Source organism: Nerophis ophidion, linkage group LG05, assembly GCF_033978795.1.
Source record: "Nerophis ophidion isolate RoL-2023_Sa linkage group LG05, RoL_Noph_v1.0, whole genome shotgun sequence".
NCBI lineage: Eukaryota > Metazoa > Chordata > Actinopteri > Syngnathiformes > Syngnathidae > Nerophis > Nerophis ophidion.
The window spans coordinates 58,758,669-58,773,240 of NC_084615.1; the positions used below are offsets into that span (position 1 = coordinate 58,758,669).

Consider the following 14,572-nt stretch of genomic DNA (forward strand, 5'->3'; position numbering starts at 1 on the left):
GTATAATATTTGTGATGTTTATTTGTGGAACTTTTAACTTTTGCAAAAATTACGGCTCTACATCCATCAAGTTATCAATTTTTTTACCGCTTGTCTCTTCCAGGGTCGTGGGGGAGGGGTGCTGGAGCCTAACCCAACTGCGTTCTGACAAAAGGTGGGTTACAGCCTGGACAAGTGGCCACCTAATCGCAGTTTGGATCTACAGTAACCCTTAAGTTGAGCGTTATATACATTTAAAATGAAGCTTCCTGTTGTTCACCTAACATTTGGTGCCTCTGTAAGACAAATACATGTAGTTCCTACCAGAATGTTCCCCTGGCATCTTTGTGCTCTGCAGTTGGCACCGTGGGAAGACTGGTGGTGTTGATGGACACGCAGGCTTTGATTTTGGCAGCAGAACCCGCTCCTGCTGCTTCACTTCGCTGTGTGAAAGGCTCCTGAATTTTGGTGACAGAACCTGACAGGCGGACCATGAGAGCAAAACGTTTACCGATCACCCTAAAGCATGTTAAGGAGCATCATTACACACACTCACTCTTAAATAACTGGACTTGTCTACCAACCTGCAGCATGGTGATCTTGTTGCGGGGCCACCAGAGGTTTGGTTTGAGCTTGGACTTTGTTCAACCAGCTGTCTAGCTGCCACTTGTCGGTGGAAGACGGCTCAGGCTACAGGATAAAACCCAACAATTTAATGAACTTATTTTTCAACTCATCATTTTATGAAGATCACATTAAAACAATTAGAGATACATAACTACTATAGTCGGCATTGTGTGTGTTTCAAGTTATTGCATGTTTAAAACTAACTAGGAGTATCACTATTATGTTAGATCACCCAAGGACTGGACTCTCACACTATTATTTTAGATCCACTATGGACTGGACTCCTACAATATAATGCTAGACCCACTCGACGTCCATTGCATCCGGTCTCCCCTAGATGGGAAGGGGCTGGGGGGGTGGACAACCACATCTGCGGTCCTCTCCAAGGTTTCTCATAGTCATTCTCATTGACATCCCACTGGGTTGTGACTTTTCCCTTGCCCTTATGTGGGATCTGAACCGAGGATGTCATTGTGGCTTGTGCAGCCCTTTGATACACTTGTGATTTAGGACTATATAAATAAACATTGATTGATTGATTGATTGAACCATGCGAGTTACAACACCACAATTTGATCATTGCATGTTTAACAATTAGAGTTGTGAATGTGAACAACACACGATTTAATTATACTCCGATTCTTTTCAGGATCATGTCTTGATTCGAAACAACTTTTGACAATACATTAATCATTACATAAATTACAATAAAACATTTTCAAAATGTGTTCCAAAAGGTCCTCTTGACTGCTGACGTGTGACATATATGTGCGGTGAGAAAACGCACATACTGCCTAAAAGACTAAAAATGTTTAATTGATTCAGAATTGTTATGAAGAAATATCACATTTGGATGTGAATCTATCATTTTCTGGCACCGATGATAACAATTCATAGCAATCTGCAGTACAGATACACTCAAGGGCCCAAATCATTAGGTACTGTACATTTGCTACAACCCTGACACAGTCAGAGAATAACTTATTTAAAGACATGTTAATTATTATGGTTGTGGTTTGCAGTTGCACTGAACTACTGAGAGCTGTCACTACAACTATTTTGGCAACACGAAAAAGAGAAAATACAAGAAACAGCTCACAGTTTTATGGGATTTAAGAATCTGTATCAATGCAAACTATAACTGACATGACCTATGTGACAGTTGTGTACTTGTGTGGTTTTTTTGTGCCTGTCCAACGCTCTTATTTTGTAATGTCCCTTTCCCTGTCTGCTACTCAGCGCTGGCTTCCACACCTGTCTCTGATTGAAAACCGGGACACACCTGTTCTTGGTTGCCAATCAGGCTCCCATTTATGACTGCTCTGTCTTCCAGACAGGGTTGGATCAATGTCTCCTGGAAAATTTGTTCTGTGGGCACTGTGAGTGGCGTTTTTCCCAAGACTATATTTTTGTCTGAGCACTACCTGGCTGCACACGCTCTCATAGCATCACTCTGTAAGCGTTTGTTGCTAAATTAATGTGTGCACTTACCTTTGTTATTAAATATTATTTCACTTGTATTCTGACTGCCATCTCTGCGTTCCTGGGGTCACGCCGCAAGCTACAGTTCCCCCCTCGTTACATCAACCCCAATTATAAACATATTTTTCCAAATATCATTTTCTCACTCTCTTTGTAATTGCAGAATATTTGATGCGTTTCATATCTGGTGTGACATCAGCATTTGGTGGAGCCGCCAAAGTACAGTGGAAATTCTGTTTTTGTGCACCCTTCTTTGCATATGATTCAATTTTTACGAATATTTTTGTCACATTAACAATATTTTTCGTATTAACAATATTTATTTTTGGAAAAATTGTGTCATGACAGTTTTGTAATTGTGTTTACCGTATTTTTTGGATTATAAATTGCAGTTTTTTTCGTAGTTTGGCCTGGGGTACGACTTATACTCTGGAGCGACTTATGTGTGAAAGTATTAACACATTAACGTAAAATATCAAGTAATATTATTTGGCTCATTCACGTATGAGACTAGGCGTATATCAGCAATTGTCATACACACACGTCAATCAATAAAAATTTGGTGGGGACGGGTCATGGCAGAAATGCATTGTGAAAAAAAAGATGCTACATGCTACTACTTCGCTACCTATGAAAATTGATCATTTCAACATTGGCGGTAACTTACAAAAACTGAGAAGGGCTGAACAAAAATGGCCCCGAAAAGGAAGTCATATACTGCAGGTTACAAGCTGGAAGTAGTGAAATATGCAGCAGAAAACGGCAATCGAACAGCAGAAAGACAGTTTGGAGTAAGCGAGAAACTTGCAAGGGACTGGTGAAAAGTGGAGGCTACTCTTACTGAAATGAAGAAAACTAAAACAGCCAATCGCGGGCTAAAAGGTAGGTGGCCACAGCTCGAGGAACAAATTCACAAAAGTTAGCAAAGTTGTTTAAAAGCGATACAGAGGAAGAAGATTTCATGGGATTTATCGATTAGGAGTGACAGATTGTTTGGTAAAGGTATAACATGTTCTATATGTTATAGTTATTTGAATGACTCTTACCATAATATGTTACGTTAATATACCAGGCACCTTCTCAGTTGGTTATTTATGCCTCATATAACGTACACTTATTCAGCCTGTTCTTCACTATTCTTTATTTATTTCAAATTGCCTTTCAAATGTCTATTCTTGGTGTTGGATTTTATCAAATACATTTCCACCCAAAAATGTGAATTATACTCTAGTGCGACTTATATATGTTTTTTTTTCCTTCTTTATTATGCATTTTTAGCCGGTGCGGCTTATGCCACAGAGCAATTTATAATACGAAAAATACGGTACTTTCCTTGTGTTTGGTGTTGTTTCTGTTCCAGCAATCTTGTACGTGTGTTTGCGGAAGGTGCAGACAACATGTTGCTGGACTGGCAAAAGGTAATAGTTTCACAGCACGCCCTCAGTCTCGTTATCTGGATGAGCATTATCGGATATTCGCGAGAACGTTAGCGGCTCCCATTATCTTCTTAACTCTGTGAAACGGGTTAAAATAGCTCTTTGAGTGGTAAAGTTGGCCGACCTCTGATTTATAACAACGGGCGGGTGGCGGGTGGTTGCGGTTCCGATAAAATGTTGGTTCGGGTAGATGACGACTTTAGTGATGCGATTGCGGATGACATAGTTTTCATGTGTGCTTCTGTAACCTGTCCTTTACTGGCAATCAGGACACACTTGTGCTTCAGGTTGCTTCGTATGTCTGTCCTGTTCCTTGGTTGTTGCGACTTTGGCAAGTGTACGACTTTTTGTGCACTTGCTATCTGCTAAGTTCTCATTTGCTCTCATCAAATAAGTTTTTACCTGCGCTACACCTGCTGCCTCTGCATCCTGGGGTCAAGCCTCAAGATTCCCCTTGCACAAACCTGACAAATTGTTTCAGTTGTCCTATTTTTTGATTGATTGATACTTTTATTAGTAGATTGCACAGTTCAGTACATATTCCGTACAATTGACCACTAAATGGTAACACCCAAATAAGTTTTTCAACTTGTTTAAGTCGGGGTCCACGTTGATCAATTCATGGTATGATTAACGTAAAACCTATGATTCGGTTTTCGAGGTATTACCGTATATGAAAAATAATTGACTTCAACCCTGATTCAGTAATTAATATTTCAGAATGACACAACCAGTCCAGACGGTGCCTCGGATACATCAACATGAGCACACCATAACCCACACACGGTCACGCATTCGCTGTTAGAATGAAAACTGTCAATATGTATTGTTGTGTGTTTTGTAGCACATTGTTAACACACTGGCTTGTCACTGTACCTCGGGGGAGTTGGTGCGGGTGGCCTGGTTATACTCGCTGTCACTGGAGCTGCTCTCTGATTCGTCTGTGTCCGACTCCGAGCTGCTCTCCGATTCACTGCTGCTCCCCGATGCGCCACTTCAGAGGACACACGGGAGACAGATTTAATCTACATGTCACAGAGTCACAAAACAACAGACAGCGCTAAATTCAATAGGCGAGAACGATGCTCATTCAAGTTCTCTTGTCATCACTAACAGGGTCGCATCACACTTCACCCACTCATTCTCTCACATTGAACCACCTGCTCGGCGTATTCCCTCAGCTACGACACAATTCAGGTTCAAATTGAACCAAAATGATGGTTTACTTCATATGCTAAATGCTTTCCACACCAAAATATACATCAATTATTTATCTACCTTTTTTTCCATAATACAGTAATTAAATATGGTGCAGATGCATTATCAAGTGACTCAAAAATAAAAATTCAGCAAAGACCAACTTGAAGCCAAGATTTAGTCTTGATCAATGTTCCCTCTAAAGCAGTGGTTCTCAACCTTTTTTTAGTGATGTACCAGCTGTAAACATTTTTTTAATGCAGAGCAAAGCATTTTTGGTTGAAAAAAATAGATAAAGAAGTAAAATACAGCACTATGTCATCAGTTTCTGATGTATTAAATTGTATAACAGTGCAAAATATTGCTCATTTGTAGTGGTCTTTCTAGAACTATTTGGAAAAAAGATATAAAAATAACTAAAAACTTGTTGAAAAATAAACAAGTGATTCAATTATAAATAAAGATTTCTACACATAGAAGTAATCATCAACTTAAAGTGCCCTCTTTGGGGATTGTAATAGAGATCCATCTGGATTCATGAACTTACTTGTAAACATTTCTTCACAAAAAAAGAAATGTTTAAAATCAATATTTATGGAACATATCCACAAAAAATCTAGCTGTCAACACTGAATATTGCATTGTTACATTTCTTTTCACACTTTATGAACTTACATTCATATTTTGTTGAAGTATTATTCAATAAATATATTTATAAAGGATTTTTGAATTGTTGCTATTTTTAGAATATTTTTGAAAAATCTCACGTACTCCTTAGCATACCTTCAAGTACCCCCAGGGGTACGCGTACCCCCATTTGGTAACCACTGCTCTACGGTACGCGCTTGTGCAATTGCACACTGCTCACGCATCCTCTGCGCACGGCAAATCTAGACCGCGCACAAAATCGAATAAAAATATAAGCGCATAACAGTGTGCACATCTGCCGTCGCTCAAATGTGCGCTACTGAATGCTCAAGGAGTTTTGGCGTTTGCTCACACATATGAAAAATTGGAGGCAAAATTGGTCTTGAGTATTTATTATAAACTTATATGTCTTTGTCCATGTCATACGATTCAAACTGAAGGCCACATTTGGCCAGCCACAAAAGCATAGAAATATGTGTCCATGTATTTCATCATTTTTGCAAAATGTGTTTAAATTTTGACAGAAAATAACTGCACTGAAGTCCTTTTTAACTCAATATTATTCGATGCAAAAACAAATTCTAATCTTGCTTTAGTCATTAGAAGCCTTTATGAAAAATTAGCTGAACTTTAATATCTGCATGTCACCCGTTTTTTGCCATACAATATAATAATCATCAATTGAAAGGGGCAATTGTGCAATAACATCAAGTGACGATCATCCATTTATGATTTTGCAGTTACAGGTGGCCGACTGAGGGCAGTCATAACTGCCATTTGGCCTATGATGAAAATGAGATCGACACCCTGGTAGGTTGAACACCTGGTTTGCAATCCTCTGCTGGAATGCTGGGGCTTTTTTAATGGAGATAAACTGAGTACGCAACCACAACTCTCATTGACCAACTAGCTCAGGGGTCGGGAACCTTTATGGCTGAGAGAGCCATACAAGCCAAATATTTTAAAAAGTATTTCCGTGAAAGCCATATATATTTTTTTTAACATTGAATATAATTAAATGCGTGCATTTTTAAGTAAGACCAACATTTTTAGAGCATAACAAATCTCTTATTCTTTTTAACAACACTGTTATTCTGAAGATATCCATCCATCCATCATCTTCCGCTTATCCGAGGTCGGGTCGCGGGGGCAGCAGCCTAAGCAGGGAAGCCCAGACTTCCCTATCTCCAGCCACTTCGTCTAGCTCTTCCCGGGGGATCCCGAGGCGTTCCCAGGCCAGCCGGGAGACATAGTCTTCCCAACGTGTCCTGGGTCTTCCCCGTGGCCTCCTACCAGCTGGACGTGCCCTAAACACATCCCTAGGGAGGCGTTCGGGTGGCATCCTGACCAGATGCCCGAACCACCTCATCTGGCTCCTCTCGATGTGAAGGAGCAGCGGCTTTACTTTGAGTCCCTCCCGGATGGCAGAGCTTCTCACCCTATCTCTAAGGGAGAGCCCCGCTTGTACCCGTGATCTTATCCTTTCGGTCATGACCCAAAGCTCATGACCATAAGTGAGGATGGGAACGTAGATCGACCGGTAAATTGAGAGCTTTGCCTTCGGGCTCAGCTCCTTCTTCACCACAACGGATCGGTACAACGTCCGCATTACTGAAGACGCCGCACAGATCCGCCTGTCGATCTCACGATCCACTCTTCCCCCACTCGTGAACAAGACTCCTAGGTACTTGAACTCCTCCACTTGGGGCAGGGTCTCCTCCCCAACCCGGAGATGGCATTCCACCCTTTTCCGGGCGAGAACCATGGACTCGGACTTGGAGGTGCTGATTCTCATTCCGGTCGTTTCACACTCGGCTGCGAACCGATCCAGTGAGAGCTGAAGATCCCGGCCAGATGAAACCATCAGGACTACATCATCTGCAAAAAGCAGAGACCTAATCCCGTGGCCACAAAACCGGATCCCCTGAACGCCTTGGCTGCGCCTAGAAATTCTGTCCATAAAAGTTATGAACAGAATTGGTGACAAAGGACAGCCTTGGCGGAGTCCAACCCTCACTGGAAACGTGTCCGACTTACTGCCAGCAATGCGGACAAAGCTCTGGGACTGATCATACAGGGAGCGGACTGCCACAATAAGACAGTCCGGTACCCCATACTCTCTGAGCACTCCCCACAGGACTTCCCGAGGGACACGGTCGAATGCCTTCTCCAAGTCCACAAAGCACATATAGACAGGTTGGGCAAACTCCCATGCACCCTCAAAAACCCTGCCGAGAGTATAGAGCTGGTCCACAGTACCACGACCAGGACGAAAACCACACTGTTCCTCCTGAATCCGAGGTTCGACGATCCGGCGAAGCCTCCTCTCCAGTACACCTGAATAAACCTTACCGGGAAGGCTGAGGAGTGTGATCCCACGATAGTTGGAACACCCCCTCCGGTCCCCCTTCTTAAAGAGAGGGACCATTCTGAAGATAACCAACAATAAATAAAATGCTTCTTACCATTAATGCGACTTCTTGATCAGATGCGGTAGAAACCGGATGGATGGATGAATTAAAATGCATGGGAATGTTTTATATTTTGAACGTTATTTTTGACACTGTGATTACCAGCGGAATTATTCATTACTTATTGTGTTAAGCAATGTCAGTTAACATTTATCTGAGAGCCAGGGGCAGTCATCAAAAGAGCCACATCTGGCTCTAGAGCCATAGGTTCCCTACCCCTGGTCTAGCTACTTAACTGCCATTGTTGCGAGCAAATGATGGATGTGAAACAGTTTAAATGGAACATAAATAAATAAATAAAATAAACACTTTAGTATGGGTAACATATTCACCATTAATTAGTTGCTTATTAAAGTAACAAATACTTAATTTAGAGTTATTTAGATACTAGGAGAACATATAAGGGTTAGGGTTACTAATAAGCAATGATTCTGAGGTAATTGAGGGAAGACTCTTAGTTAATGGCTTACTGGTTGTGTAATAAGGCCTTGCAGAATAAGGCATTAATAAGTACTTAATAATGACTAATTAAGAGCCAATGTGGTACTAATTTGCATGTTAATAAGAAACCAATTAATGGTGAATATTTGTTCCCCATACTAAAGTGTTACCTTTTTTTTTTTTTTTTACTTGGGACTTCCCGCGGGCGGGCCGTAACTGGCCCACAGGCCGCAGTTTGCAAACCTCTGCACTATGTAGTTGGCTACAGCAAAACAAAAAAAGCATTCATAACAAATTATAATCACACATCCAGAGATACTTGCCGAAAATCAGTCTTTAGAAACCAGTGCAATTATCTTTACCAGTGCTTTCACTGGTTCATCTTCTGAAAATGGTCTCCCAGAGGCTACATACCCGCTCGACACAACTTAAGAACACTTAAACACAGAAAAACACAAGCTCACACAAATAGCCAAAGTGTGTACTTCTTGTGCTGTTTGTGTCAGAGTGTGTGTAATTTCAGTTCAAGGCAGCCGTCACAGCAGGCACCAATCTGTGTGAGCAGTCAAGCAGCAAATCCATCAACTGTTCCTCAGGCAACACACGCACGCGCACACACACACGTGCACATACACACACACGTGCACACACACACACACACGCGCGCGCACACGTGCACACACACACGCACACACGCGCGCGCACACACGCACACACACACACACACACACACGCAGGCATAATGATTTCTTCTATCATTTCTCATCTCTTCTCGTTGTCTCTCCCCTCCTGTCTCTCTCTTTCAATTTCAATTAATTTTTCTCTGAGTTTGCTCTCAGAGCACCACGTGGTGTTTAACTCATTGAGTTGTTCCCAACTGATGAGTCGAAGCCCAATTTTTTTCTGATTTAAATTTTAAGCCCAAAACAGCTGAATGGGGTTTAAGATGACATAACATCTCTACATTAGATTTGTTTTGTGTGCTTATTCACTCATTATCATTATACAAGAATGAGAATTCCGTCAAATTTAAATGACAAATACATTTTTTGGTAACACTTTAGTATGGGTAACATATTCACCATTAATTAGTTGCTTATTAAAGTAACAAATACTTAATTTTGAGTTGTTTGGACACTAGGGAACATAGAAAAGTTAGGGTTACTAATAAGCAATAATTCTGAGGTTGTTGAGGGAAGACTCTTAGTTAATGTCTTACTGGTTGTGTAATAAGGTCATGAAGAATAAGGCATTAATAAATACTTAATAATGACTAATTAAGAGCCAATATGTTACTAATTTCCATGTTAATTAATAATAATAATATTAATATTAGTAACACATTTTTATAGTCTTTGGTATGACTCGGGCAGGATTTAAACTCCCGACCTACCGATCTCAGCGCGGACACTCTAACCACTAGGCCACTGAGTACGAACATATTAGAGATGCGCGGATAGGCAATTATATCATCCGCAACCGCATCACCAAAGTCGTCATCCACCCGTCGTCCACCCGAACCAACATTTCATCAGAACCGCAACCGCCCGCTACCCGCCGGTTGAAATACATCAGAGGTCGGCCACCTTCACCACTCAAAGAGCTATTTAAACCCGTTTCACAGAGTAATGAAGATAATGGGTGCCGCTAACGTTCTCGCGAATATCCAATGGTGTTCATCCTGATGACAAGAATAACGGCGTGCTGTGAAGTCATTGCCTTTGACACCTTCAACAACATGTACATACCGATTGTTAGTCCAGCAACATGTTGTATGCAGCTGCCAGAATCACACGTACAAGATTGAAGGCATACTGGGTGATACTGTGGCTGTGAAGTCACACCAAACAAGAATGACAAACACATTTCGGGAGAACATCCTCACAGTAACACAACATAAATGCAACACAAGAAATACCCAGAATCCTTTGCATCCGTTACACCCCTGAGGTTTGCTGCTAGCGGGGTGTATAAAATAGTCAGGATTGTGTCATAGATGCAAAGGACTCTGGGTATTTGTTGTGTTGCGTCTATGTTGTGTTACTGGGAGGATGTTCTCCCGAATTGTGTTTGTCATTCTTGTTTGGTGTGGCTTCACAGCGTGGCGCATATTAGTAAGAGTGTTAAAATTGTTTATATCACAACCATTAGTGTACTCTGTGTCACCCAGTATGCCTTGCAGTCGTGTGCGTGTGTCTGCGGAAGCCACACACAACATGTTGCTGGACTGACAAGCAGATCGTACATGCTGTAGAAGGCGACAAAGCCAATGGCTTCATAGCACGCCCTAATACTTATTAACTGGGTGACTGCCGGCAGTCATTCTAGAGAATGTTTGCGTCTCCTATTGTCTTCTTCGCTTTGTGACACGGGTCATAAATGGCTCTTTGAATGGCAAAGGATACCGATCCCAGAACCATGTATATCAAATATTTCCGAATGGTTCAACCACCACCCGCCCAAATCTAATTAAAATCAATTTTTTCGTCATGTCACCCGCCCGACCCATGGTTTATCCGCGGACTCCGCGGATGAGACCGCAAACCGCGCATCTCTAGTACGTATACATAATAATACAGGACAATTACAAGACAGGACATTACAAGACAAAGAACACTAATCACAGGCTAAAAGCAGATCTGAAGAGGTGTGTTTTGAGAAGGCTTTTGAAGGTGGGAAGGTCTGGGCAGTCACGGATGGGTTTGGGAAGAGTGTTCCAGAGGGTGGGAGCAGCAATGGAGAAGGCTCTATCACACCAGGTCCGGAGCTTGGTTCTGAGTGGTGGGGAGAGGAGGTTGGCATCAGAGGAGCTGAGGCTGCGTGAAGGGGTATGGCGGTGAAGCAGGTTGTTGAGGTAGCAGGAGGCCAGGTCGTGGAGGGCTTTGTGGGTGAGGAGGAGGATTTTAAAGTGGATCCGGTGAGGAACGGGCAGCCAGTGGAGTTTCTGGAGGACTGGGGTGATGTGCTCACGGGAGCGGGTGTGGGTGAGCAGGCGGGCGGCAGAGATGGTGAGTATGTGTTCCCCATACTAAAGTGTTACAGATTTTTTTTTTTTTAAATCTATTTTAGGGCTTTGAGCAGGGTGTCCAAAGTGCAGCCCAAAGGCTGTTTATGTACTGCACTTGGCTGAACTGGCTTTTGGCATATTAAGAAAAAACATTAACCCAAACAGTAACACCTTGGTAGTTCAGGATTTCTGAGGGGTAAATTATCTAAAAAGTCACACCCAAAGTACAGTAAATGTTAGCTGTCCTTAAACTATTTGGGGTAAAGGTTTTGGGCTTTTTATTAAGCGAAGAAGCTGGTGTTTTCTCCCTAGCAGTAAGAATGTAAGTACTGACTACTGACAGTCATGTAGGTCTATTGAGTCAACTGAATCAATTGAGTCAATTGAAAGGCTAAAGCGCCTTCTTGCTACACCCGCTAGATTAAAGATATTCTTTATTTCCTTAAATTGAATGCGTGGGTTCCCTCCGGGTACTCCGGCTTCCTCCCAATTCCAAAGACATGCACCTGGGGATAGTTTGATTGGAAAAACAAAATTGGCCCTAGTGTGTGAATGTGAATGTTGTCTGTCTATCTGTGTTGGCTCTGGGATGAGGTGACGACTTGTCCAAGGTGTAGCCTGCCTTCCGCCCGCTTGTAGCTTAGATAGGCACCAGCGCCCCCCGCGACCCCAAAGGGAATAAGCGGTTGTAAATGAATGGGATGGATATATATATATATATATATATATATATATATATATATATATATATACATATACATGTATATATACATGCATATATATATAATAGAGATGCGCGGTTTGCGGTCTCATCCGCGCATAAACTGCGGGTCGGGCGGGTGACATGACAAAAAAATAGATTTTAAATAGATTCGGGCGAGTGGCGGTTGAACCATTTGGAAATATTTAATATACATGGTTCAGGAATCGGTAACCTTTACCATTCAAAGAGCCATTTTGAACCCATATCAATGCGAAGAAGACAATAGGAGATTCAAATATTCTCAAGAATGTCTTGCGGCAATCGCCCAGTTAATAAGAATTAGGGCGTGCTATGAAGCCTTTGCCTTTGACGCCTTCTACAACATGTACAATCTACTTGCCAGTCCAGCAACACACGCACACGACTGCAAAGCATACTGGGTGACACCGAGTGCACTAATGGTTGTGATATAAACAATTTTAACACTCTTACTAACATGCGCCACGCTGTGAAGCCACACCAAACAAGAATGACAAACACATTTTGGGAGAACATCCTCACAGTAACACAACGTAAACGCAACACAAAAAATACCCAGAATCCTTTGCTTCCATGACACTCCTGACTATATTATACACCCCGCTAGCAGCAAACCCCGCCCCCCCCCCCCCACACCCCATGCGTCGGTAAGGTGGGCGGGGTTGGGGGCGCGGGGGTGTAAAATATATTCAGGGTGTATCATGGATGCAAAGGATTCTGGGTATTTGTTGTGTTACTGTGAGGATGTTCTCCCGAAATGTGTGTGTCATTCTTGTTTGGTGTGGCTTCACAGCGTGGGGCATATTAGTAAGGGTGTTAAAAGTATTTATATCACCACCATCAGTGTACTCTGTATCACCCAGTATGCCTTTTAATCTTGTACGTGTATTTGCGGAAGGTGCAGACAACATGTTGCTGGACTGGCAAACGGTTTGTACATGATGTAGAAGGCGTCAAAGGTAATGGCTTCACAGCACGCCCTTATTCTCGTTATCTGGATGAGCATCATCGGATATTCGCGAGAACGTTAGCGGCTCCCATTGTCTTCTTAACTCTGTGAAACGGGTTAAAATAGCTCTTTGAGTGGTAAAGTTGGCCGACCTCTGATTTATAACAACGGGCGGATGGCGGGTGGTTGCGGTTCTGATAAAATGTTGGTTCGGGTAGATGACGACTTTAGTGATGTGATTGCGGATGATATAATTGCCTATCCGCTCATCTCTAAAATATATATATATATATATATATATAGTATTGTGGATACTATGGTATTGTTTTTTGTTTTTTGTTCAAATTAAAGTCTTCCCAATAATGCAGTGACGTGTGACTGCATCAAAGGAAAACTTGGTGGGTGTACATTTTTTTTTTTTTTAATCCGTTTTGCCTTGGTCAATCTGAAAGAACTGCACCTCTCAAAATCCTCTGCGCAGTGCGGGGCCGGCGAGGTGGGGGCGTGCAACACCATAAAGCGGAAAAAAAGAGGAAGCATGCGGGAGAAGTGTGTTCGTAGTAGATACAGAGAAGTGATTTTTTTAGACGTATTCAGAAAATATCTTATGTAGTTATGTAGCTAACAGACAAAAAAAACCTGGCAAAAACCATAACCTCTTTGGGGTAGGTAATTAAGTCTGCGAACTGCTCTGCAAAGTGGGCCACCTTTGTCTAGAGCGTTTCTACACCCATACAGAGCGGAGGGAAAGTGTCCGGTGGGAGCCCAGACACTGCACACCGCAGGAAATACCAGTAATACGAGAAGCCCCTTGATAAACCATCACCCGGGATATATATTTGAAGCCAACCATGCTGATCATCAATTTGTGAGGTATCTACATGATTAAAAGTCAAATTGTCAGTAAACTTTTCTAAAAAAATACCATCATTTTCCAAATTGATATAAAAAAAATGTCCACTGTAGAGGACACTGCTTCTCAGAAAGTAAAAGTTGAAAGACACTGAACATTATTGTTCTACACTTGCTACACTGGATGTTTACTCGTTAGTAAACCCTTTATCAGATAACAGCGGGATTCGGAAGATTTGTAGTGACTGGCAGGGGTTGTGGCTGAGTTGTGTGTGTTGTTACAGCGAGTTACCAAAATGATGGAAGTGATACGGCGGATGTGTTTGTCCTTGACCACTAGCAGATCATTACAACAATGTAATTTCGGAAGGAGTTGACGCAAAACTTCCCAGCAAGCGTTGCGGGACTTGTTGTCCCTCATTGTTAGGATTACATGATTATCAACAAAGTGTTCATTATTCCCCCATACTACCAGTAGCTGTCTTGTGCGTGTGTATTTACCCATTTTATCTGTGATGGTTGTAGTGTTTATTTCTTTACGACACAAGTTAGATTATGTTGAGTAATGATTTGCCTGCATTTTCCAGTATTCTGTTAAAGGGGAACTGCACTTTCTTTAAATTTTTCCTATCGTCCCCAATCATTAGAAACAAGAAGACAAAAAAAAAAGTTTTTTTTTTCCGCTTTCTAATATATACAAATAGGCTCGTTCTAGGTGGCTAGCAATGCAGCTGATGGAAG

General features: G+C 42.0%; 1 protein-coding gene across 2 annotated transcripts in view; it reads right to left on the reverse strand.

Moving 5' to 3' along the window:
- The window catches only part of aff2 (AF4/FMR2 family, member 2), a 399,395-nt gene that overhangs the window by 61,176 nt on the left and 323,647 nt on the right, over positions 1-14,572 (reverse strand). For both annotated transcript variants that reach the window (XM_061901648.1, XM_061901649.1), the window contains 3 exons: positions 4,401-4,518; positions 564-669; positions 304-457 (listed from right to left, as the gene is read on the reverse strand). In XM_061901648.1, the coding sequence (XP_061757632.1) occupies positions 304-457; positions 564-669; positions 4,401-4,518 (378 nt within the window). The remainder of the gene's footprint in view (positions 1-303; positions 458-563; positions 670-4,400; positions 4,519-14,572) is intronic.